The sequence below is a fragment of the Peromyscus leucopus genome, chromosome 4 (assembly GCF_004664715.2).
Source record: "Peromyscus leucopus breed LL Stock chromosome 4, UCI_PerLeu_2.1, whole genome shotgun sequence".
NCBI lineage: Eukaryota > Metazoa > Chordata > Mammalia > Rodentia > Cricetidae > Peromyscus > Peromyscus leucopus.
In genome coordinates this window covers 3,755,922-3,780,862 of record NC_051066.1, presented here as the reverse complement: position 1 = coordinate 3,780,862, position 24,941 = coordinate 3,755,922, and the positions used below count along the sequence as shown (strand labels likewise).

The 24,941-nt window shown below is 44.8% G+C and overlaps 1 protein-coding gene across 1 annotated transcript; it reads right to left on the bottom strand.

Annotated features, from left to right (window-relative positions):
• Window positions 1–337: 337 nt before the first annotated feature.
• On the bottom strand, window positions 338–10,730 carry LOC114704680 (N-acetyllactosaminide alpha-1,3-galactosyltransferase-like). Its single transcript, XM_028886047.2, has 5 exons — window positions 10,651–10,730; window positions 9,701–9,733; window positions 7,476–7,526; window positions 6,569–6,712; window positions 338–1,235 (listed from the first exon to the last, which is right to left on the bottom strand). The coding sequence occupies exons 1-5, from the start codon at window positions 10,725–10,727 to the stop codon at window positions 542–544; spliced, it is 999 nt and encodes a 332-aa protein (XP_028741880.1). The 5' UTR covers window positions 10,728–10,730; the 3' UTR covers window positions 338–541.
• Between the last annotated feature and the right edge of the window lie 14,211 nt (window positions 10,731–24,941).

Sequence of the window (24,941 nt, the reverse complement as noted above, 5' to 3'; positions counted from 1 at the left end):
GCATGGACAATTTATGATCTAGATACACTGACAAGAAGCCTCTTTCTTTTCAGCAACCCTTAACCATTTCTGTATCTTCATGAAGCAGAGAGGAGCCTCATGAATCTCATGAGCCCTTCCCTCCTCCCATGAGGGAATGTTAATAGTCCCTGTCTTGTGGGGACCCCCCCAAATGACCAAGGCTCCTCTGATTCAAGAGAGCAAGGACCACAAACTGGAAGAAGGCAGCCACAAGACCAAGTTCTCATCAACTGGGATATTTAGTTCACTTTTCTAGTTCCAGAATCTATTCTGTTCCATCATGAGCTAACACATTAGTTGGGAACACCCTCTCAAGATGTGAAATTGCACCTCTCCATATGCTTCCAGTGGACTCTCTGTGACCCCTAGAGCCCTTATTACATCATTCAGATGAATGTGAGCTCACTGTTGGTGGCTTGCCATTTGGTAACGAATTTTTATTGTTAAAATGTGCCAGGTACTAATTTTCCAAGGAAACTGATACTCTTAAATTCAGAAATGTGAGGAAAGGGCTATAAAATTATACATCATGTCTCAGGAATTCATAATTCTTAAAATTCCAATAGAGTTTCACAGTCTCAATATCAGGAGTCTTATTCTTCCGTAAGTCCCAGCAAAATTCTGGCGACAAGAGTTTGGTGGGTTTGTGGAGAAAGAAGTACTTGTTTAGATGGCTTTCGTCATGCCAAATTGCTTCAATATTATGTTTCTTATCATTCATAATTCCTTTGGCACACTCCTTAGTAATCTTGAGAACCTGAGTGGCTGTGCCTCCAAAAACAGCAGCATGATAATAAAAATCTCCTTCACCCAATGGTATGTAGGCTTCCGACAACTCATTTCTCTCATATGGTACTTTGTGAGGGCTTTCCTTATACCAATAAGTATGTAACTGAGCTATGGAGTCTCCCAGGGCCTCCAAACCATAGCTGGCTTTGAATATTTGATCCACATCCATGCAGAAGACGTAGTCAACCTCATACTGTATGTGATCCGCGATGTGTTCACTGATGATCTTCATGCGCATCATACTGATGTCTTGCCACCTCCTCTCTCGTTTAATTTTAAAAATTTTTAACGTCCGGCGGCGATTCAGACTTACAAATGGCATATAGGAAAAGTCATCCAACATGACATAAATGATGACCCTCTGGTCGACCATGAAGAACGTATTAGCAGATATCAGGAAGTTTTGCAAGTAGTACCAAAGGTATCTGCAAAATAAACAAGAAGCAGTTGAGTTTCCTCCTCCGGTTCCGGGGGACATCCACAGTCTCGATTGCCTGGCCTAGCTTATCCAGCAATGCCACTAAGCAACCAGACAGCCACTGTTCTCTTCCAGCAGCATGAGGAAAGTGTCACTGACGGGCCCTACAGATCATGGAAGAGGGGCTCTTCATGAGAAGGACTGGAAGTTAGTGAGATAAGGAGGCTCATTCTGAGCTGTGTGCACAGTGAAAGACAGGTCCAGGGTTGCAGAGAAGATGCTTTGTTCTGTAGTGTGAGCCTTACTGTGGCAGCAGAATCACTGGGCTGGAAAACGTTTTCTCGTTTCCACTCTTGGAAACCAGGAAGAGATTCTCGGGGTAATGAATGGACTCATTTGAGTTTGAAAGAGGAAAGGTAGCCATTTGGGGCTCCACTCCAGTAATGCTTATGTAATCCTTAGAAATAAGTCCTGGATCTTGGTCTATGTTTTGAGAAATAGGCTAATGATAAATCATAACTAATGGTCAAGAGAAAATGTTGTCGTTCATCACATCTAATATTATTTGTGTAGTATGAAAAATATTGCTGAAGTCATGGTACTGTGCTGGATGCTGTCACTAAAATCTAAGGGAGTCCAAGTTGCCCATACGTCTTGTGGCACATTTCAGAAACCTTTATGCCCTACATGAGCATGAATGTGAAAATATTCTCTTATGTCTTCTGCTAGCAGTTTTATTCTTTCAGCATTGCCCGTTATCTGTTTGCATTAATTTTTACATATGAGGAGGTGTAGAAGATTTTTTTAAAGGGGGTCCATTTAATTAATCACTTAAAAACCTGATGTGGTATCAGTTAAGAAGGTTTAGTCTCCAGTCTCATTAGAAACTACCCACTGAAAGCCGAGTCACAATTAGAGGGTGTCTTGAGGTCACACACATGATGTCTGCCCAGTCTCCCTGGGATCTTTGCAGTATGCTTCACTACCTCATAATAACTTTTCTGCCCTCAAAAAAAACCACGCTGTTTTAGGCCGTTACTGCCGTTCATGGTGACCTTGGAGTACTCTCAGAAGCAAGATCTTCTATTTCCCATTTCTACCTCGAGATTTGTCGTTTACACCTACAGTCATGTTCACTTCCCCCGACACATTTTGCCCTCCCATGTGCCCATCTTCTCTTTGCAAACTGGAGAACAAATGTCTCCAGTAAAGCTGTCTGCGTTGGAGTGTTATTGCATCGACAGACAAGCTCCACTGCAGCTAAGCAGCGTCCACTCACCACCCGGCTACCCCAGCATCCTGTGCTTTTGTCAACCGAGGAGATCGGCTGCTTAACATCCTGTTGGCTAAGTTACAGATTTCACTCTGATTGTCCCAGCTTTAACTCTGAAGAGTCATCTCAGGGGCCGCGAGTTGTCCCAGGACACACAACGGCCTTAGCAGCAGCCGGCTCTCCTCTGACCGGCCCGGTTCACTTCAGACACTGGCGGTTCCAAAGATCTTCATCAGGTATTTATCACCATCTTTTTTCCAGGATTTGCCAATCTTATTGACCTTTTGTAAAGGATGAATTTTGGTTTTAACTTCACTCCAATATTTATTTATTTTGCTTGTCTTAGGTGGTTTGCTCTTCTTTATCCAGTTCCTAAAAATGAAGGTTAGGTTATGTATTCATATCTACATGTGTGTGCGCCTGTGTGGTTCTGGGGTTATATATTCATATCTACATATGTGTGTGCATGTGTGGCTCTGGGGTTATGTATTCATATCTACATGTGTGTGTGTGTGTGCGTGTGTGGTTCTGGGGTTATGTATTACTGTCTATGTGTGTGTGCATGTGTGGTTCTGGGGTTATGTATTCATATCTACATATGTGTGCATGTGTGTGGTTCTGAGGTTATGTATTCATATCTGCATATATGTGTGCATGTGTGGTTCTGGGGCTATGTATTCATATCTACATGTGTGTGTGGTTCTGGAGTTATGTATTCATATCTACATATGTGTGTGTGCATGTGTGGTTCTGGGGTTATGTATTACTATCTACGTGTGTGTGTGCGTGTGTGGTTCTGGGGTTATATATTTATATCTACATATGTGTGTGCATGTGTGGTTCTGCGGTTATGTATTACTATCTACATGTGTGAGTGCGTGTGTGGTTCTGGGGTTATGTATTCATATCTACATGTGTGTGTGCATGTGTGACTCTGGAGTTCAAGCCCAGGGACTTATTAGACCTCTCACTTTTTCCCCCAAGAATCACATGAAGTGCCAGGTAAGTACTACTAATTGAGCTACACCAGTCTTTACCTATCGGGTATTCAAGAGCATGTCATTCAGATGAATGGATAAAGAAATGTAGTAAAGTTGGGTATGGCAGTGCACACATAAAAAGATTTTGAAAGGAAGACTAATGGGAAGAGAAAGGAAAACAGGAGGGAAAGAGAAGAGATGAATGTTGCATGTTTATTTCATATGCAGAATTAGAATACAGCTGGGTAGGACGGCAACACAGAATAATGGGAGGTGACTACATAGCACAATGACACACGCGTATGAAAGCGTCATAATGAAATCCATTATTTTGTAAGCTAAATAAAAAAAACTGTGTGTTCAATACAGTGTTCACATATTTGTGAATTTTCCTCATTTTATCCTATAATTGATTTAAAAATTTTTTGTTCCAGTGTGATTACAGAACACTGCCAGTGGCCATGTCAAAGGCCACTGGCAGCAGTTCCTGAAGTTCAAGGAGACCTCCCGGTGGGCCGATCTCAGATAGGCAAGGGCCCCTGAGACCACAGACCCGGAATGTCTTTTGCTTCTGCTGTGACTTTACACACTTGCTGTTGCTGACTTTCTCTGGTATCTGGCATGGTTGAATTGGGTGTGGGGAGAGCTCCACTGCCTGTAATGTAATATGCCTATCTCATGGAAACATCTCATTCTACTGGGCATTTTTAACTGTGCATTAATATGAAGATGGTTTCTTCTTAAGCTTTACTGTCTAGTTGATAACAATACTGTTAGCTTATTATTTTGATAATAATCAGATAAATAAACAGAGTTTTGATGAATAAAAATAAATACAAGGAAATGTTATATTGCTAGAGCCTATGAGTTTCACTTAAGGAGCTGCCTAGATCATAGCTCAAGTTAATGATTAAGAGAAACAATCGAGGCCCAGGAACCTCAATACCTTTCATCTTAATGCTGAAAGATGCAGTCACAGGCTTCAGTGAGCATCATAGTCGAAACAAAGTGTTTTTACCTTTATTCTGTAGGAATTTACAGAATCACTGCATGGGGTAGATGTCAGAATGAACAGCTGGTTTTTTAGAGGTAGCGTGATGTTGAAGAATCCTTGTGGAAAACAGCGATTGTTTTCCTGAGGAGGCCTTGCAGCCATCCCATCATGACTGGTCACAAGACACCTCAGGCACACCTGGGGCTCTTGTATTACTGTGTATTGTGATACATATACATATACACGATACATAGTAAAGGACTAAAGTCGTGGAGGCATGTGACACTCCCTTTCAGTAAGACATGTAAATTAAGATTAGGGACCTTGGTATGAGGAAATATTTTGTGTAACAATCAATAAATATGCCTTGGTATAGCTGTTTGGAGTCCCAGTCCAGTCCAATTCCAGTCCAGTCCAGTCCAGTCAGTCCATCAAAAGAGGCTGGACCTTCCTGTTGTCACATAGGCCTTAAAGAACACAGGAGAATAGAGAATAAAGAAGGAAATCTACGAGAGAGTGTGTGAGTGTCTTTTCCCTAACCCCTCAGATAAAAAAGTCCAGTTCATGCCAACACTGGATTTTCCCTTTGCGCCCTGTGCTGCTTGGAGGCTGCCCCTCGGGCAGCATTAGAAGACATTTTCTTCAATTTCAGCTTTATAATTTATGTAAACTCTTGTGGTCTAAACATGGTCTACAGCAGAGAATATTTCACGCACATAGAAAGAATGCTTGTTGAATGGACTGTTCTATACAGGTTTTTGTAATATTAAATATGTACACTAGAAAAGAGGCTGTGAGGAGGACAAGACTGGCATTGCTAAGTCAAAACTGTTGAAAGACCTGCTAACCTTGAACAAAGATGCCAAGACTAGGCCTGTCTCTCCTGAGCAGCACTGCCCATGTGGAGCGGCACACCTCAGCGGCTGCCTCTAGCACCACTGGCAGCTTCAGAACTCTTCGTCACATGTTGAACATTTGGTACACACTGTGAAGTCTGAAGACTGCCTACATACGCCCAGCTTGACATTGTCTCTTACACTTGGTCTGCATTTCATGTCTGTCAGATGGTCTGTAAAGTGTCACGTTTGCAGTGTGTCCTAATCTCACAGAACCCAAAGCGCTCTCTCTCCTCTCTCTCTCTCTCTCTCTCTCTCTCTCTCTCTCTCTCTCTCTCTCTCTCTCTCATCAATATTTACTGTCTATAGCATTTCAGAAGACAGTGGATCAGTGCAGTGTCCACCCTTCTATCTTTAAGTGGAAATATTTCATTGCATTTGTTTTCCTTTTTGAGCAGTTTACTTTTATGGTTTTGTTTTTCTATTTGGTTAGGAATTCAGCATAGCTTTGTCTTTGTTTTTAAATTACTGGATGATTTTTCTTTTCTTTCTTCTTTCTTTCTTTCTTTCTTTCTTTCTTTTTTTTTTTTTTTTTTTTTTTTTTTTTTGTGGGGGCGGGGAGTGTTTTGGTTTGGTTTGGTTTTTCCAGACAGGGTTTCTCTGTGTAACAGCCCTGACTGTCCTGGAACTGTCTCTGTAGACCAGGCTGGCCTCAAACTTACAGAGATCCCCCTGCCTCTGTCCCCAGGTACTGGGATTAAAGGCATGCGCTACCACTGCCCACCTATATGCTTGTTTTTTAACATTATGATTAGTGGTCAGAAAATGTAGCACATAAAATCTTGCTGCATATAATTGCAGCTACCTTATTTGTTACATTCCTCTGGGAGTCAATATGCAGCGTTAAGTGAGATTTCCTAAAGGCAGTTACTTATCACCTGGGGGTACATAGGAGACAGGAAATTATTAGATTAAATGCAGAGATAATGAAGAGTGGTTATAACAGAGGTATAAACTTGTATTAAGATGATTGGTAAAAGAGCCATGAAATCAAGTTAATATTGGAGGGAAGACCGTGAAAATCAGGTCATAGTAGGGAGCTGAGGAATTGGGATGCTTTCGTGTGGACCAAGTGGGTGGTGGTATTTTTTAATTATGGCAAGAATTGGCTTAGAGAGAATAATTCTAAAGTAGCTTATCTCCCGCTTTCTACAATAAAAACTCTAAATGTAAAGGACACTTGACATTATCACCTACCTTCCCACTGCAAACACAATCAACCCCACAGAAACTGGATGCTTTTTATAATACTTTTTCAAGCCTGACTCATTGTAAGTGTCTGTCCACACGATGGGAGCCGACCAGTTAGTAGCTCTCATGCGCACATGTGTTGAGTTCACGCTGTATCTGTAAGAAAGACAGAATTTTAAAGTAAAATACATCATCCTAACATCACTTACCGCCAATGCCCAAAGTCTGTGTCTGGAGGCAGTGCCCCAGGGTGTCTAACCAAAGCCTGTGTCTGGAGACAGCACCCCAGGGTGTCTAACCAAAGCCTGTGTCTGGAGACAGCGCCCCACTGTGCCTAACCCAAAGCCTTGATAGTTCTGATATACCAGAGAAGCATCCTATTAGAAACGGCCACATCATCAGGAGGATGGAATAACCATGAAGTCAAGGTCAGCATGGGTCATCCTCCCGATGACTTTTTATGTTAGTTTTCACTTTTCATGTAAAACCTGAATCTTTCAAGAAATTTTAGTTAGTCCTCTTACAAGCTTAGGAAACAGGACTAATGACCATAAATTGGCTTATTATTTTACGTAGAAGTGTGTTTCCTACACACAATAGCAGATGTGTCTATTTCAGTTGATGCAAACAGCTGTAGATGAGGGTTTAAGTAGAAAGACTGCCCGAAGTTGGGACTGGAGCGATGGTCCAGCGGTTAGAGCATGTGAAGCTCTAGAGGAGGACTCCAGTTCTGTTATAATGCAGCACCACACGGTGGCTGGCGGCTCACAACCACCTGTCACTCCAGTTCCAGGAGACCCAGTGGCCCCTTCTTGCCTCCTAGGTACTAGGCACACACACTCCCAACAGGACCGCTGGGCCACCTATCAACATTTATGAATTAACCACACAGACGCAAGGTTTGCGTTCTTACGTGGAGTTGAACCAGTTTAGTAGCTGTAGTTCTGGCTCGTTTTTCAGAGACCTAAAAGAAAGATATAATAAGACATAAAATTCACAATGAGCAATACTGATGAGCTCCAATAGGCTTAGCGTGGAAGCTGCGAGGCCCCACAGCCTTCATGGGTTTCCATGGCGCTCCCATGCACTCATCTAGTTCAGGGAGAATTTGAAGTTCCCTCAGCTTCCTGCCATCTCACTTCCAAATTCACCCCTGGTCTGAACTGTTTGGATTGTCCTTTGTGTTGTTTGAGTCAGGATCTTACTAGTAGCCCTGGCTGACCTCTCAGAAATCGGGACCCCTAGCCTGTCCTGCCTTTTTCTTGTTGTTTTTGTTGTTTTTAATGGTGGACAGAGATCCATTTCCTTTCCTCTCTGAGCCTTAAACATCTTGTTTGTTGAGGAGTCTTCATCTGAGACTTGACAGTAATTTTCACGAGGGCTTCTCCGAGGCCCTGTTTCCCCACACAACATTGTCTTGGCACTGGACTGCTGCTTCTGGTTTTTTACTTACAACTCGAACTTCTCCATGAACTTAACACTTGAATAGTCCCTGCCTTCTGGAGATCTTGAGTGTTTTACACACCATCCAGTAAAGTGTTTACATCATCATCTTACCTCCAAGTTCCTCCTTTTCCAAGATTTCCATCTCATTAAACCTGTCTGCATTGGCAAATCCTAATGGTAGGACCTGAGCACATGAGAGTAAATACATTTGCCAGGCTGGGGCATGGTGGCTCACACAATCTCTGAGTTCAAGGCCAGCCTGGTCTACAGAGTGAGTTCCAGGACAGCCAGGGCTACACAGAGAACCACTCCCCCATCTCAAAAAAATAAAAAAAAAGAAAGAAAAAGAAAAAAGAAAGAAAGGAAGAAAAGAAAGAAAGGAAAAAACAAAAATTTACATGCCAGGAACTCTATTAGCCCACTCCCTGTCCCACCTTCTTCTGAGTGGACACTCCTTGAACGTTCATATCTTTGCGGGGGGGGGGGGTGTCCTGCTGCATTTGAGTAGCTGAAATACTGTCCTCCCTTAGCCCTTGCTACTGAGAGAGGAAATATGCTTTTCTTTTTTTATATCCCAGGCAGGCCTCCAACTCACTATGCAGCTAAGTAACATTGAACTCCTGACCTTGCCGCTGAGCGGCAACTCTATTCCTTCTTAGTATGTTCCTTCCATGCATGGACCAGGTGGACCTGGTCCTCTAAGATGTTCTAAGTCACCACGAGACACAGCACCTGGGCCCAGTCAGCATCAGAAAGTAAAGCTGCTGCTCACTGCGGTGGGTTCCCATGACAGTCCTCCCCAACTCCACGATTCTGTGGCTACTGCAATCTCCTGACAGCCCTTTATTATTATTATTTCTTTTATTTTTGAGATTATATCTAGCTGGACGGTGGTGGCACATGTCTTTAATCCCAGTACTCTGGAGGTAGTGGTAGGCAAAATCTGTGAGTTTGAGGCCAGCCTGGGCTACAGAGTGAGTTCCAAGGTGGCCAGGGTTACACAGAGAGAGAGAGAGAGAGAGAGAGAGAGAGAGAGATTATACTCTATATCATTTTCTGTTTCTCCTTCCTCCCTATACCTTCTTGCTCTATTTCAAATTCATGGCCTCTTTTTTCATTAATTTTTGTTACATGCATATATATAGTCCTAAATATAACGTGTTTAGTCTGTATAGTGTTACTTGTATGTATGTTTTCAGGGCTGACCAATTGATATTGGATAACCAACTGGTGTCCTCTTCCCTAGGGACTATTTCTCCCTCTCTCGGCATTTCTCATTTGTGTGTGGTTTTGCGTAGGGTTGAGGCCTATGGTAGCCACCACCCCCACCCCACCCCCCGCATGTCTGTTGGTGTCGTCCGTGTTTAGGCAGCCATGTTGGTGAGACTTCATGGCTGTGGCTCCTGGTGGTCTTTAATCAAGCCTTGTACCTGTGTGCTTGCCCAGAGCTTTCAAACAAAGTTCCCAGGGCCTAAGTTCTGCCTCCTGCTGATATATTCCCCCAGCAGCCCCACCCTCCATCAGATAGGGCACCCCACCCATATGCTCTTTCTTTGACATCACCAACGTGCATTTGTAAAATGGCTCTGCTTTAATGACTGAAGGAAACATGGATTTATGGGTACCCCAAGCCTTTCAACCAACTTTGTCCTCAAAGGACAGGTCATACCATATTTTTAAATAAAAACTTACCAGCACTGATATGACATCCGCAGTTTCTTTGTACTTAGGAGAAATGGAAAAGCACTGTATTATTTTGAAATACATACAAAGGGTTTCCACAAGTCATCTGCTTTCTTATTAACTAATGTTGCAAAATATACTATTGGAAGTACATTATTGATTACATTATTGATTGACCAGATAATGTAGTAAACATAATAGGGATCTTTAAATTGGAGCCTCATGTCCTGTGTATTCATTTTTTTTCCTTGCCATGCTGGAGACAGGACTCAGAGCCTTGTTCATGCTAGGCAATGTTCCACCACCAAGCTAGAATTTCCAACATCTTAAGAAACAATGTGTCCACTACCTAAGAATTCATAGAGACAAATAAATGAGATTAATTTCTGTCATTGGGAGAAATTTGTTAATTCGCTAGGAAGTCTTTCTATTTGTTTCGCATTTATGGAGTGAATAAATATTTTGTATCTTACAAATGGCGATTCAGTCACCAAAAGTAGTATCTCTTTCTTTAAAGATGTCGCCTGTTTCCAAATAGCAGTTTCTCTTCAACTGTTTTTAGTGAACATCACACTGCCACAGTAGGTTGTAGCTTCACACTGCTTCTCCTTTTTTTTGAGACAGGGTTTCTCTGTGTAGCCCTGACTAACCTGGAACTTGCTCTGTAGCCCAGGTTGGCCTCCAACTCAGAGATCTGCCTGCCTCTGCCTTCCGAGTGCTGGGATTAAAGACGTGCCACTATGCCTGGCTAACTGAGAATTTTTAAAAATCTTTGATATAATTAGAAACTAAGGATAGGGACAGAGTGCTCTCTTTCTGCAGAGCCATTTGGGTATAATTTGTAATGTTTGGATTGATGCATTCGGCTGCTGATTTACTTAAGGGGCAATCCCATTAACTTTCTGACTTACCAGGTTCTTATCAAATATAAGAATACAATATGAAGTTTTCACAGTTACCTGAAATGGTATTCTCTGTACAGGGCACAAAGAGATATTAACACCAATAGCAACAGGATTAATATTTTGTATCTCATTCTTTTCCTGGAGGAAAAAGAAGATGAAAGTTGGATGAGTATAGTGCTGTCTAAAGAGTAGATACAGAGCAGTGGGGAACCCTGTGTACACAGAGTAAGCCGTGGGGAACCTGGTGTATACAGAGTAAGCCGTGGGGAACCCGGTGTATACAGAGTAAGCCGTGGGGAACCCCGTGTACGCAGAGTAAGCCGTGGGGAACCCCGTGTACGCAGAGTAAGCCGTGGGGAACCCCGTGTATGCAGAGTAAGCCGTGGGGAACCCCGTGTACGCAGAGTAAGCCGTGGGGAACCCGGTGTATACAGAGTAAGCCGTGGGGAACCCCGTGTACGCAGAGTAAGCCGTGGGGAACCCCGTGTATGCAGAGTAAGCCGTGGGGAGTATTTAAGTGGGAAGCCTCTGCTTTGGCCTCACTCGCCCCCATTCAAACCCGTCCCCTCTTAGAAAGCTCCTCCCCCAGAGCTGCTGGAGACTGTGCCTAGAGGGTATTTAAACTGCCTCCTACAGAGTGGCCACGTGTTTTTTTTTTTTCCCATCTCTTCTCCCTGTCTCATCTCTGGGGGCCAGGAAAAATCACTTGGGAGTTTTTTGCCAATAAACCTGGTCGTTTATTTTTAATACAACTTGATTTGGATTGCTGCGTCAGCAGAGAGACTTAATATTGGGGTGCGGAAACCTTTCGTCTTTGTACATTGAGTTTCCCCACAGCCCCAGGCCACATGGGTAACCACTCCTCTCACACCCACTCTCCACTGGACTGGGCCAGCTTCCGGCCAGGTAAGTTACGGTTCCAAGTCACTGCCTCTAGGAGTCAGGACCCCTCTGGACTTTTGGGATACCCTGCCAGGCAGCCTGACCCATTTACAGAGCAAAGACCGACTTTGGCCAGTGGGACGTTTTGTGCAGAAGGCCTCTGCCCAAAGGCACATCCCACACCCACCCACACCCAAAACCCAGTTGCAGTGGACACATTGTTTAGACTTTGGGTTCCAGCATAGGCTTGTGAAATGGGCAGCTGCGGGTCTAAGCCAGACTCCCCCCCCCCAAACACCCTTTGGGTGTCTTTTACAAAAATCTGTTCAAATTGGGGCTGATACCATATGTCCTGAGTGCCCAATTTCCCTGTGCACTAAGTGTAAGGATTCTGTCCTTAATTACGTCACCAGCCTGTGACAGCATCCCAGCCTAAAAAGCGGGCGTGTCTTCTGTGCGTTCTTCTCTCTCTCTCTCTCTTTCTCTCCCCCCCCATCTGCCCTCTCTCCCAATAGAGCTCTAGAAAGGTAACCATGGCTCGTGACTCACCTCCACCTCTCTCCTCCGTTGGCATGGCCGCCGCGGGCAGTGACCAGCCACAAGCACCACGGTTTAACCAACACTAAAGCTGGCCACAGTATGCTCTCAGTAACCAATCAAGATGGCCACCGCAGGGAACTTTTGAGTTTACCATTGTCTGTGATCTTGAAAATTTTTGCTGGCATGGAGACAAGTGGTCAGAATTGCCCTTCATCCGCAGTTTCTGGGTTCTAAGCTCCTGTCCTTCCTTCTGTAGCCAGTGTCCCATGGTCCAGGTCTTGTTGGCTAGGGTCATGACACCTCCAGATTCTCACTCATCTGTGGACCGGGACCCTGAACATTCCACCCTGACCATGCTGCTGGAGACACTGGCTCCTCCCCCACTCTCCCCCCACCAACCCTGCCCACCCATGCCCCTCCTACACTGCCACAAGCTCTATTCAATGGCCAACATTCCTCCCTTTATCTGCCTCTCCCCACTTTTTCCTCCTCCGGGACAAAGGTCAAGGACCTACTTCCTCCTCCTTACCCACTTTCCTCTCTTCCCCTCCTTCCCACTGCCCTTCCCTACCCTTCAATGTGATAGCCTATGCCCTGGTCCCCATCTACACACTGGCCACCCCCCAACCCTCTCTGGTGTCTTCTCATACCAGGTCTCAGCAGACTCCTGCCCTCCTCAGCCCCCTCCGAGAGGTAGCTGGAAAGGAGGGAATTGATCAAGTCCATGCCCCCTTCTTTCTTCAGGACCTCTCACAGATGGAGAAGCGGTTGGGTTCCTTCTCTGTTAATCCTTCTGTTTATATCAAGGAGTTTTGTTATCTGTCCTCTATGTCATCCAGGCCTCCATTCTCACTCCTGAGGAGTGAGGTCAAGTTCAGGCAGCAGCTAGACAATATGCAGACCAAGCCCAGCTAGTGGACAATACACTCCCTGGGTGACAAGGCAGTGCCAGCTACAGAACCCTCCTGGGACTATCAGACAGGCCAAAACTGCCTCTAGAGGAGGGACCTCATGGTCTGCTGCTTCCTTTAGGGTATGGAAATGGTCTCAGACAAAATTGTTCATTTTGATAAACTCTAAGAGATTATGCATAGAGCTGACAAAAATCTAGCCATTTTTCTAAGTTGATTACAAGAGACCATGGTTCAATATACTTGCCTTGACCCAGCCTCCCCAGTGGGAGCCATGGTCCTGGCCACCCGTTTCATTTCTCAGTCAGCATGAGATATTAGAAAGAAATTAGAAAGGGTGAAGGAGGGTCCCCAAGCCCCCAAACAGGAATTGGTGAAGATGGCTTTTAAGGTTTTTAAGCTGCGTGAGAGGAGGCAGCTGCGTCTTCCCCACAGGCTGGGCTGCAACAGAAGGCCGAGCCCACACCTTGGCAGCTGCCTTGAGACCACTGGGGGGACGGACAAGGGAAGCCCATGAGGCTCCATCCCACCAGAGCTCAGCCTAAGTCAACTCTACCAGGAGCCTGTTTTAAATGTGGCCAGGAAAGCCACTGGCCATGCCCTGTCTATTGGCAGCCTGAACACTGGAAATCAGAATGCCCCTATTGTTAGGATTCTGCCACTCAGCTGCATGACCACACATGCACAGTTCAGGAGTTAAGCAAAGGGTCTTGCATCTTACGTCATCAGTGTGCGCTGGCGACTACATGTGCACACGCTGTGTGGTCACACAATCAGCACAAGAGTGGTGTAGCTCCATAAGCCTGCCTGTGCATGTTCACCAGGAACCCTTAAAGAGCCGTGACTCAGACCTCGCCCTCTCTCTGTTCTGTTCTGTCTCTTCCCCCCACCATCTTTCCTTCTCTCTGCACGTGCTCCTTTCCCAGGCCTGGTTCTTTTGTCGTCCCCCCCACTTCCTCCTAATAAAGCTTTGAAACTGATACTGGGTTCTGTCGTGACTGTGACCTTTCTGCACAGTAACAAGCACTGTAACCAGCCCCACTCATCATTTCATTGGTGCCATGACTCAGGTTCCAGTGCTCTGTGTCTGGAGCTCAGCGTTGGAAACCTATATCGAAGTTCATTGGACCTGCGACTGCGGCTCTGCTTTTTCCATTTGCCCAGCTGCCGGACTGCTCCGCACACACCACACATGCCGCCAAGATTGGTGAGTCCCCCGCCATTTCCAGCGACTGTAGCCTGAGCTATATTCCTTGTGCCAGACCCCCGGGGAGTCCTCGGCTGCGTATTATGACACATTCTATCCTGATGAAGTACTGGAATGCTGTCTGGGCTCCCAGGGGGTCCTCAGGTAGGTACACCCCAGCCCTTACCCTTATATGATGGCAGTTCAGGTAATTTGTGTTGTTAATGCCCGTCCACAGACTGCCTATTCTCAAGGAAGCTTTAAATAGGAGCCTGGGGATCCCGTTTGTTATTTTAATTTTTTATTTTTTCTCTCTTGGCTGCAGCCATGGGACATGGGGGCTTCCTTCTCGTGATTCAATTCCTCCTCTGACAAATGCCTTAAATATCCCCAAATACCAGTAAATTTGGCTGCATAACAGCTGCTTGAACCCTGATATTTCATGGGAATTATCTAACTTCTGCCAGTGAACAGGCAAATGAAAAGAGTTACCTTATCCCCAAGCTTTCTACCTAAGCTCTGAACCCTTCTCCATTTCTGATTCTTTCTTAACCTTAAATTATCACCTCTGTCTTTTGCTTCTGGGTTTTTCCCATTCTCTTATTTCTGTAAATCTTACTCTTACTCTGTGGCTTGCTATGTAGTTGGCTGGCCTGTGGAGTCCTCCTCCTTCCTCTCTCATTCCTAGCTCTCTCCTCCCAGATTTCTCCTTCTGTTGATCCTCCCTGCCTGCCAGCCACTCTTATCCTTTCTCCTGCCTTGCTATTGGCCATTCAGATCTTTATAGACCATCAGGTGTTTTAGACAGGCACAGTAACACAGCTTCACAGAGTTAAACAAATGCAACATAAGCAAAAGTAACACACCTTAAAATAATATTCCCCAACACCAAGCTCTCCATTGAGCTCAGGTTGTCTTGGCCCCCCTCCCCCAGTGGCCCACCTCCAGACCACCCCACACTCTCCTACAGGACTAAGTCCTTTTGAGCTCCTTAATGGAAAGTCCTTCCTCCTCAATCACCACCTCCTACCCCAGATGCCTCCACTGGCTGGGTACCAACTCTACCTCTCCACTCCAAGGTCCTTTCTCTGCCCACATGCTGACAGGTATTTCACAGCCTCCATGCCAACAAAACCGCTCCTGAGCCCACCCTGCTCTCCTCAAGGGACTGAGGACTCCTCAAACTGCCATATCCTGAGTCTCTAGAGCCTCATGGACAGGACCCTACACCACAATCTTCGCCACCCCTTCATCTACCAAGCTCCTGAGACACTAATGCTGGTACCATCACTCTAGGCTCAAGCGGTCACCTGTCTAGAGTACATGATCTGTTCAGCAACTGGGACCCTCCGCGCTCCAGTTTTCCAAATTGTCCCAATGAAGGCCTATCTGCTCTTCTGCCTTGCTCATCCATCTTTGCCAGTACAGCCAGGGCACATCTCCATTCACTCCTACTGACGATTTCCACTCTCCCCATGGCTAGCCCCAGTCATAAGGCAATGCTCCCGGGTGATTTTTCCTGGCCCTCAGAGATGAGACAGGGAGAGGAGAGACCACATGGCTGCTCTCTTGGAGGCAGTTTAAATGCCCTGTAGGCATAGTCTTGAGCTGTTCCGAGGGAGGAGCTGCCACTTGGCAGGCTTTCTGAGAGGGGGTGAGGTTTGAAATGGGAGAGAGTGAGGCTGAATGAGAGCTTCCAACTTAAACAGGGAACCCCGTGTATACAGAGTAAGCCACGGGGAGCCCTGTGTACACAGAGTAAGCCATGGGGAACCCTGTGTATACAGAGTAAGCTGTGGGGAGCACAGGGTATAGAGTAAGCTGTGGGGAGCCCTGTGTATACAGAGTAAGCTGTGGGGAACCCGGTGTATACAGAGTAAGCCATGGGGAGCCCTGTGTACACAGAGTAAGCCGTGGGGAACCCGTTGTATACAGAGTAAGCCGTGGGGAACCTGGTGTATACAGAGTATGCTGTGGAAAATCCTGCTTCTCTATGGCTTCATCCTAGCGACGCTGACTAGTAGTTAAAGCACTGTGGCTCCTTGGATGTCTATCTACAGAAAAGCACAGTTGTGTCAGTGGACATGCATACTGGTTGTTTTTGAGTTAGCTACAAATTAACGGGTTTCATCCAGCCTCAATGCGTTTGTATTTTCTAAACTACAAGAGCTTTATCTTAGAGAAAACAAAAGTTAAAATCCTACTTCTCAGCCTAAGTCACACTGTGGGGTATCAGTTCAAAGAGCTATTTATGAAAATACTTAGGCACATTAGGTTTGGGCTAAGGGCTACTCAGGCCATGCTCACCTTCAGCAGCCTCTTTCTCTTTCTACTCTCTCAGCTTCTGTAAATGAAACAACAGAATACCCATACTGTGACTGTGAGTCTGTAATACTTACTGTGTCAAAAGAGGCTTACCAAGTACACGTAGCTAAAAGGGGCTACTGATGGTACCTACCGTATGATGGGTCCACATTAACTGAGAGGCCAACTCTTTCCCTTCTCTTTCCATCCAGAAATCAGAGGCAACCTGACTACACCCACATATTATGAGCTACTCACATGTCATAGGACCTCTGAAGTCTGCAGAAGGGTGTGGGCCTGAACTCTCCTCAGAGTCCTTACTATGCTGTGTTTCTCTGGCACTTACAACTCCCCTAATGTCTTATCTCATTGTCCCCCTTGAGTCCTGAATACTGAGACTTTCCAACTTTGAATCTATAGACTTGTACACTTATAAAGGAAACTGTTAATTCCTTTTAGTCATGGCATTGTGATGATCACAGCAAGAAGGGTGTGGGGACTGACAGCACCATACGACTTATGCTCCTTCTCAAGAGTAACTGAATATAAAATTGGTTTAGGGTGCTGCCTGGAGGCTCAATTATAATGTATGGTTATCTGTACATTCACCTTGGATTTTAGCCTGCAGTTTACAAAACCTAGCCAAGCATGGAAGGTATCCCTGTAACCCCAGTGCTCATGGAGGCAGAGATGAGAGTATCAGTGTAAGCTTGAGACCAGTCTAGAATCCACAGTGAGGTCCTAGCTCAAAAAACAAACAAAAAGGCCTAGACCGGAGTCCAGTCTCCAATACTCACATGGTAAAAGGGGATAACCATTTTTCCATGTCGTCTTCTGACCTCCACATATGTATGTATACACATACCCCCCCACATGCATAAAGAAATGTAATAAAATGCTCCTCCTTTTTAAAGACAGTCTCACTGTGTAGCTCTGGCTGGCCAGCAACCACTATGTAGACCAGGATGCCTAGAACTCAGAGAGTTCCTGCCTCTGCCTCATGAGTGTGTGCCATTACGACAAGTGTGAAGTCTTTCTTAAAAGTTACAAAATTATCTTGTTTAATCCACCCCAAATAAAATTATCTGTGTACAGAAAAAAAGAGCTAGCTGTCACTCAGTTCAGTTGACATTAAGAACAACCTCTCAACAATTATTTTGCTCAGATCGTGAAATAATTCCATACAAGTTCTTCATCAGACCCTTCTCATTCATGGAGAAGACAGATGGAGAGTCTTAAAGAGAAGCTGGTTTGAAGGTTTGGAAGTTAACCCCGTGTGTTAGCTTGTCACTCCATGCTTTTGCATTTTGACTAGTCCAGTCCTTGGAATGTGGAGGGTTTCATTTATTCCAGTCTTTGTGGGTGATGATGTCATCAGTCTCTTGATGATGAAGGATTCATTTGGTTGTGATCTTAACAATTCATGTGCTGGAGTTTATTTTTCATAACCAGAAGACTAGATTTTGACTGTTTTTATTTAAAGGTATTTGTTTGAGAATTTCATACATAACTACTGTGTTTACATTGTTCCACCCCTCTAATGCCTTCTGTCTCTCTCCATATTCCCTCTCAAATTTATAATCATCTCTTCTATAAATAAACATATATTTACATATGTATGTAAAGTCTACTGAGTCTTAGTGTTGCTTATGTATACATGTGTTTATACATGTGTAGGGATGACCAGCTGGAATTACCTAATCCCTGCAAAAAGACAGATCTTCCCTCTCTCAGCAACTATCAATTGCCTCTGGCTCTTCTAGGGATGGGATTTGTCACACTTTGCCCATCCATGGTGGAATGTTGACTGGTGTTGTCATTGTATAGATCTTGTTCAGGAAACCACACTATTGAGATTTCATGGGTGCAACTTCCCTGTTGTATCTAGGAGACATTTATCTTGAAGCAGGCATCCCAGTCTTCTGTCTCTTATAATCTTTCTGTCCACTCATCCATGAAGTTCCCTGAGTCTTGGGTAGAGCAGTTGGGGCTGGGCACCATGGTGTGTGTTTTGGCCCATTGTGCATCTCTGTAATAACATCTGTCTGTTGAAGAAAGAAGCTTCTTCAATGGGTGATGTGAGATGCATTTATCTGTGGGCATAAGGATACACATTGAGAATATAGTTAGAAATTAGATTGCCTTGGGGAAAATGGCATTAGTAGGTTTTCCTAGAGGGTCTATGACCTCTCCAGTCACAGACAGGTTTACAGAACCAGACATGAACTCTCTTCTATTGAACAGGCCTTAAGTCCAATTAGACAGCTGTTGATTACCTGTAGATGTAACCAATTGTCTTATTAAAATAAAAAACACAGAACCAATGTAAAAGAGAAAGCCAAGAGGTCAGAGTTCAGAGCTAAAATCTTACCTCCTGCAGTGCTCCTAGCTTCCCTGAAAGAGAGCTACTTCCTGTTTGTCTGTCTTTAAATAGTCTTTCTGTTCTGCCTTCTCATTGGTTGTAAACCCAAACACATGACTGCCTCGTGACTGCCTGTAAGTACCACCCTCCAGGTCTTAAAGGCATATGTCTCCAATGCTGGCTGTATCCCTGAACACACAGAGATCTATCTAGCTCTTCTACCAAGTGCTGGGATTAAAGGCATGCACCACCACCACCACGCTCTTGCTATGGCTCTAATAGCTCTGACCCCTGGGCAACTTTGTTTATTAACATACAATGAAAATCACATTTCAGTACAAATAAAATACCACCATAATTACCCACAAGGTAAAAGTGCTACTATTATACCACCAGGAGTTGTTTATTGTCAAGGTTCTGTAAAGAAACAGAACTGATAGAATTGTGTGTGTGTTCATCCCATTGGTTCTGTTCCTGTAGCAAACCCTTATTGTCTAAGTCACTGTTCTACTGCTGGGAAGAGACACTATGACCACTGCAACTCTTATAAAGGAAAACATTTAATTGGGGCTGGCTTACAGAAGTTTAGTCCATTATCATCATGGCAGGAACATGGGGGTGTGCAGGTAGAAACGGTTCTGGAGAAACAGCTGAGAGCTACATTCTGACTTGCAGGCAATGGGAAGGGCAACCCTGGGCCTGACTTGGGCTTTTGAAACCTCAAAGCCTGGCCTCAGTGACACACCTCCTCCAACAAGGCCACACCTCCTAATCCTTCTCAAATAGTGCTACTCCCTGATGACTAAGCATCCACATATACAAGCCTATGGGGGCCATTCTTGTTTAAACCACTACACTGACTAATACACTTGTCTTTGTGCCTCTTTGAGTCAATGTGCTGTTTCATTCAGAAAACTGAGGATAAGATTTTAGAGGAGCTAAACAAGGACTTTAAAAGATTTACTAGAAAACATTGTTAAAATGAATGAACAAATAGGAATTCTTAGCCACACAACAGAAATTACAAAACCAATTGACATTCTAGAACTTTAAAGCATGTATTTGAGCTAGGCATAGTGGTACATGTCTATTATCCCAGCATTTCTGTGGCTGAGGCCTCTAGAGGATTACTATGGGTTCTTGGCCATGCCAAACTACAGAGTGAGTTTGAAGACCAGCCTGGGCTACATAGCAAGACCCCATCTCAAAAAGAAAACAAACAAACCAAAAGTGAAATAAAAATATTATTGGGTTGCTACAAGCTGCAAAAATATACAAGTAGGATTTCAGCTGATTATGACAAAGCTAATACCTGGAAGTAGCCAAGGGCCTTCCAGAGGTCAAGCTGAGGCTCAAGGAGCCTTGGAGATATTTGGCTTTTGATTATCAGCTGTTTTCTGCTGAGTTTCTTGTGTGCTAGTATATCTTTTCCATCATTTATGGGGCACCATTTTCCCTCTACCAAAGGAATATTTAGATAACCTGCGTTAACAGCTATGCACAGCCAGAACCCGAGTTCAAGCTTCCCTGTAATTATTGTCATTGGCAATATCTGGCCAGGTCCATCCCCAGATGGAGGAAGGTACCTTATCAGAGATACCTCTGTACTCTCTAAGAACAGACTTAACCATCCAGGCTACCCGTTTAAGGCCTGGTGGATGTGCCAATTAAGCTTAACTTCCTCCTTTCCCAAATCTTACCTCTAGTTCCAGATCTCCATTTAAGTATCACCAGAGGCATCTAGCTGTTCACAGGTTGCCTAGTGACTGAGCACACTTTCCTTCACCCTGCAGAAAAACAGCAGATAGCTTGGACAGATAGGAGCCACAGGAAAAAAGAAGACAGTTTTATTTTCTCCCATTGACCTAGCAACTTATAGACTCTTAACATTTTCTACCAATCACGTTTAAGGCTATAGTTGAGCACGTAAGATCCCTCTTCTTAGATATTACCTGAATTTAGCCTTTAGTTAATTCATTTCCCCATTAGTCACTTTCCTTTTGGGTTGCAAATGATAATTAACAATTATTGCCCCTCTATGTGATTCTTATCCCCCCTCTGTTTGACTCTGGAAGCTTGGCTTTGTACTGCCAAGGGATTACTGCTTGTAAGTGTATATATACCAGGATTCCCAGGACACAGGGAGACAGATAAGAAGATTTGGAAGAATAAATGACTGAACTAAGAGCCCTGTGTGCTGGGATTCTATTTCCCAAAAATAGTCCTCAAAGTTCGCAGTTCTCTCTCCTGAGCGCCTAGGATGTATAACATTAAGACTGATCCCTGTAATATTATACAAGACTGGGTAGAATTACCAACTGACTGAGCCACAAAGAATAAGAGATCAAATAAAAAGTCAATGCTAATCATCTTACATGAAAAAGAGGAAAATGAGAAAATAACTAAACAGAATTCCTGATCTAAGAGATAATTACTAAGAAGTGTAGCATATATATATATATATATATATATATATATATATATATATATATATATATATATATATATATATATAACTGGTTTCCTAGAGAAAATGGAATGGGCCAGAGGGATGGCTCAGTTAGTATGGGTGCTTGCTGCTAAGCCTGAAGATCTGAGTTCAGTCCCTGGGACCTACATGGTGGAAGGAGAGAGCTGATTCCCCCAGGCTGTCCTCTGACCTTACAGGCACCCACACAGATACATAATAAATATGATAAAAACAATTGTTAATTAAAAAGAGAAAATAGAGCAGAAATCAAATTTAAGCACATTTTTCCAAATTTATTTATTCTCTTTAATTATATACTTTTTATTAACATAATACTTTCATTTATTATTTGGGAATTTCACATCATGAACCCCGATCACACTCACTTTCCAGTCCTCCCAGGTCCACCCCACACTTGTGACCCCCCCAAGCAAAAGGAGAAGAAGGAGGAGGAGGAGGAGGAGGGGGAAGGGGAGGGGAGGAGGAGGAGGAGAAGAAGAAGGAGAAGAAGGAGAAGAAGGAGAAGAAGGAGAAGAAGGAGAAGAAGGAGAAGAAGGAGAAGAAGGAGAAGAAGAAGAAGGAGGAGGAGGAGGAGGAGGAGGAGGAAGAAGAAGAAGAAGAAGAAGAAGAAGAAGAAGAAGAAGAAGAAGAAGAAGAAGAAGAAGAAGAAGAAGAAGAAGAAGAAGAAGGGTCAAACGCCCAGTGGCCAGCCCCTTAAAGAACACTGAGCCCTTCCCCACCCACCCCACCAGAAGCCATCAACCGTGAAGAGCTACACCTCAGCATCCCTATCACAATTTGAAGAGTTTTTGTCAATAACTTTGTGTCTAGATTGTTTCTTTTGGGGTTTGGGGGTGAGGGAGAGGTCATCACAGAAGCCTTCTGTTTTTCATTCTCAACTGTGTCGTGTCTTGTTGTGTGGGAGTCTGTGGAAGAATTAGGGTCACTCCAGGATGAATTAAGTTTAGCAGCAGCAAGGGAACTAGCTTCCAGTGAACTCACTGCCGTTGCTTCCCAAAAGGCCTTTTTAATTGTTTTATAATTTACACCTCTTAGCACATCAATTTCTACATATCTGAACCCCTTATCTTGAGTTGTGTGAAAGAACCAAATGCCCAAGCAATTCTCAGTCATGAGAACTCTTGGTGTTCCAAGTCCTCTGGTAACCAAGTTTTTCAAAGGCTCTGAACCCTTGGGAAGAACGCAGATAAGAATCAAACGCTTCAAACATAAGGTAACAATCACAAAAGGTGACATCCCAGAAGGCAGCTCAAAGCCCAGGTGCTAACACTGCAGAATTCAAGCCAGATGCGATGCTCTGCAGGATCTCCTGCTGCATGTGAGCCTGCAGTCACCAATACCACTGCACAAGAAGCTCCTGTGCCCTTTGCAGTCAGCAGAAGCATGGATCAGAGACTTCCACATGGTTTCTGGCTACGGCCATGGACATCCACATGACTTCTGATAGCAGCACAGACCACAGACCTTTGGTGATAACACCACAGCCCTCGACAGCAGCACAAACCATGGACATCAACGTGGCCTCTGGGGCAGCACAGCTCATGGACACCAATATGGACCCATCAGCACTGCTTCAGGCAGCCACACAGACCACAGACACCCATGTGGCCTTTGGTGGTAACATGGGCCAGGGACATCAACACAGCCCCTGCTGCAGCAGGACCACAGACCCAACATGGTCCCTGGTGGTAGCTCAGGGCTCAGATCAACAAGGTCTCCAGTGGCAGCCATCCACACAAACCTCAGGCTTCAACTCGGCCTGGGGCAGCAGCATGGGCATAGATACCAGCATGGCCTCCAGGGGCAGCATGGACCATTAAGGTCTTTTAAAGGGGTCCAATCCAGAAAATGGAAGTTCTTCATTCTGGACATCCTGTCACTGCTCAGAACCAGGGCAATCATGTGGCTGGGCAACGTGTTCGAGGGCTGAGTCTGCACAAACTCCAGGCTGTTGCAATCCACTGTAGCCTTCTCTCATACCTGTCACGTTTGATGCATCTCTAGTTCTGCCTCTCTCTACTGCGCAGGTACTCATCTGTTCCTCCACGTCTCCATTGCATATTTGTTCACCATAGTGGCACTGGAAACTGCAATGTGTCACACACATATTTTCCCAAACGGTTTTACATGAAAATATTCATTGCAGTGAGTCACTGGACTGGTTCAAGGTTTCTGGTTGCTGAAGCACCATAAATACTGGACCATTGCAAATACTCATCTTGGATATCCTTCCATTGCCCAGAGTCAGGGTGATCTTGCAGCTAGGCAGGGCTACTGGAGAAGGTGGCGGGGAGCAGGTTCCGTGCGAGCTCCAGGCTACCACACACCTTCCTTGACATTGGCTGCCCCAAAGCTCAAGACGTGATCTCTGTGCTTGTAGGCTGCCGGCAGCACCATTGCGGCACTCTTGGTCTCCAAGCAGGGCAAACATCTCAGGCTGTAGCCAGGGCAGCTCCATGCTGGGGGCGCCACTGGGCTGTAGGGCTGGCCCTAGTCCGTGATGACCTGTTTCTGCGAGAGCTCCAGGCCACTGCACATCTGCGCCTGCTGCCTCGGGGCTGAGGCCAGCAGCGAAACGTTTAGTTTCATGTTCTCCACTGCATGCTGCTCTGTTCTGTTGTCTTCCCTTTCAATTTTGTGAGTCCACTTTCTAAAAGCAACTTCCCAGCTGGGCAGTGGTGGCGCACACCTTTAATCCCAGCACTTGGGAGACAGAGGCAGGAGGATCTCTGTGAGTTCGAGGTCAGTCTGGTCTACATAGTGACAGACTCCACAGCTACACAGAGAAACTCTGTCTCAAAAAGCAAAAAAAAAAAAAAAAAAAAAAAAAAAAAAAAAAAAAAAATTAAAAATTAAAAAAAGGCATCTTCCCATAAGACTTGGGTTTTCTGTTTTGTTTTGTTTCGGAGCCCTGCAGACTCCTTTTCCCCGCTGTGTCTCCCTTTGGAGCCTCCCTGAGAGGTCTTTAAGACACCGATGCTGCTGAGCTAGTGCCCCGCCATCTTTGTTTTTAACACTACACTATTTAAAGACAGCCCAAATTTGATTTATAAGAAGTTATTGGCTGAGAAGCTCAAGAATTTTAACAAATCTCAAACAATAAAAATACAAAGCCTGAACCAAAACAACAAAACAAAACCAGAAACTGCACACAGAGAGCAATCTCTCTAATGTACAGGCAGTTCCTTCCCAAGCATCCCAGCATAAGGGAATCACACAGGAAGGTTTTAAAACTCCCGATGTTCAAGCCCCACCCCAAGGCAGCTGAATACCAATCTTTGGGGTGAGACCCAGATATGAATATTATCAATCCAGGAAATTCCAAGGTGCAGCCAAGGTTGTAAACAAATGCTGAGTGTCCTCTGTCACCAAGAAAGACAAAAACTCCCTTGGGCTGTCTTTGGATTTAGGAGGTAGTGTCCCTCAGGTGTGAATGTCCAACTGCCTCCCATCCACCGATAAACATAAAAGGCATAGGCAGGAGATCTCCAACTGACCCAGGCTACAGGCGAGTTACCGTGGCCCGGTGGATGCTGATGGCGAGCGTTGCCCACATAGTTGAGAAGGTTTGAGGCCAATGGCACAGGGAGTTGAAGACTATGGCTCACCTTGACAGAACACCTGAAGCAAGGGCCACTGAATTCCAGTTCACTTCCTTAGTGCTTGCTT

Bases quoted from the DNA above. Each gene is read 5' to 3' on its own strand.
- LOC114704680 (XM_028886047.2), bottom strand. From the start codon at position 10,727: ATGAGATACAAAATATTAATCCTGTTGCTATTGGTGTTAATATCTCTT. The intron at 9,734-10,650 runs GTAACTGTGAAA...ATTTCTCCTAAG, and splicing joins TACAGAGAATACCATTTCAG to TACAAAGAAACTGCGGATGT. The intron at 6,713-7,475 runs GTAAGAACGCAA...TTACAGATACAG, and splicing joins CTAAACTGGTTCAACTCCAC to CGTGAACTCAACACATGTGC.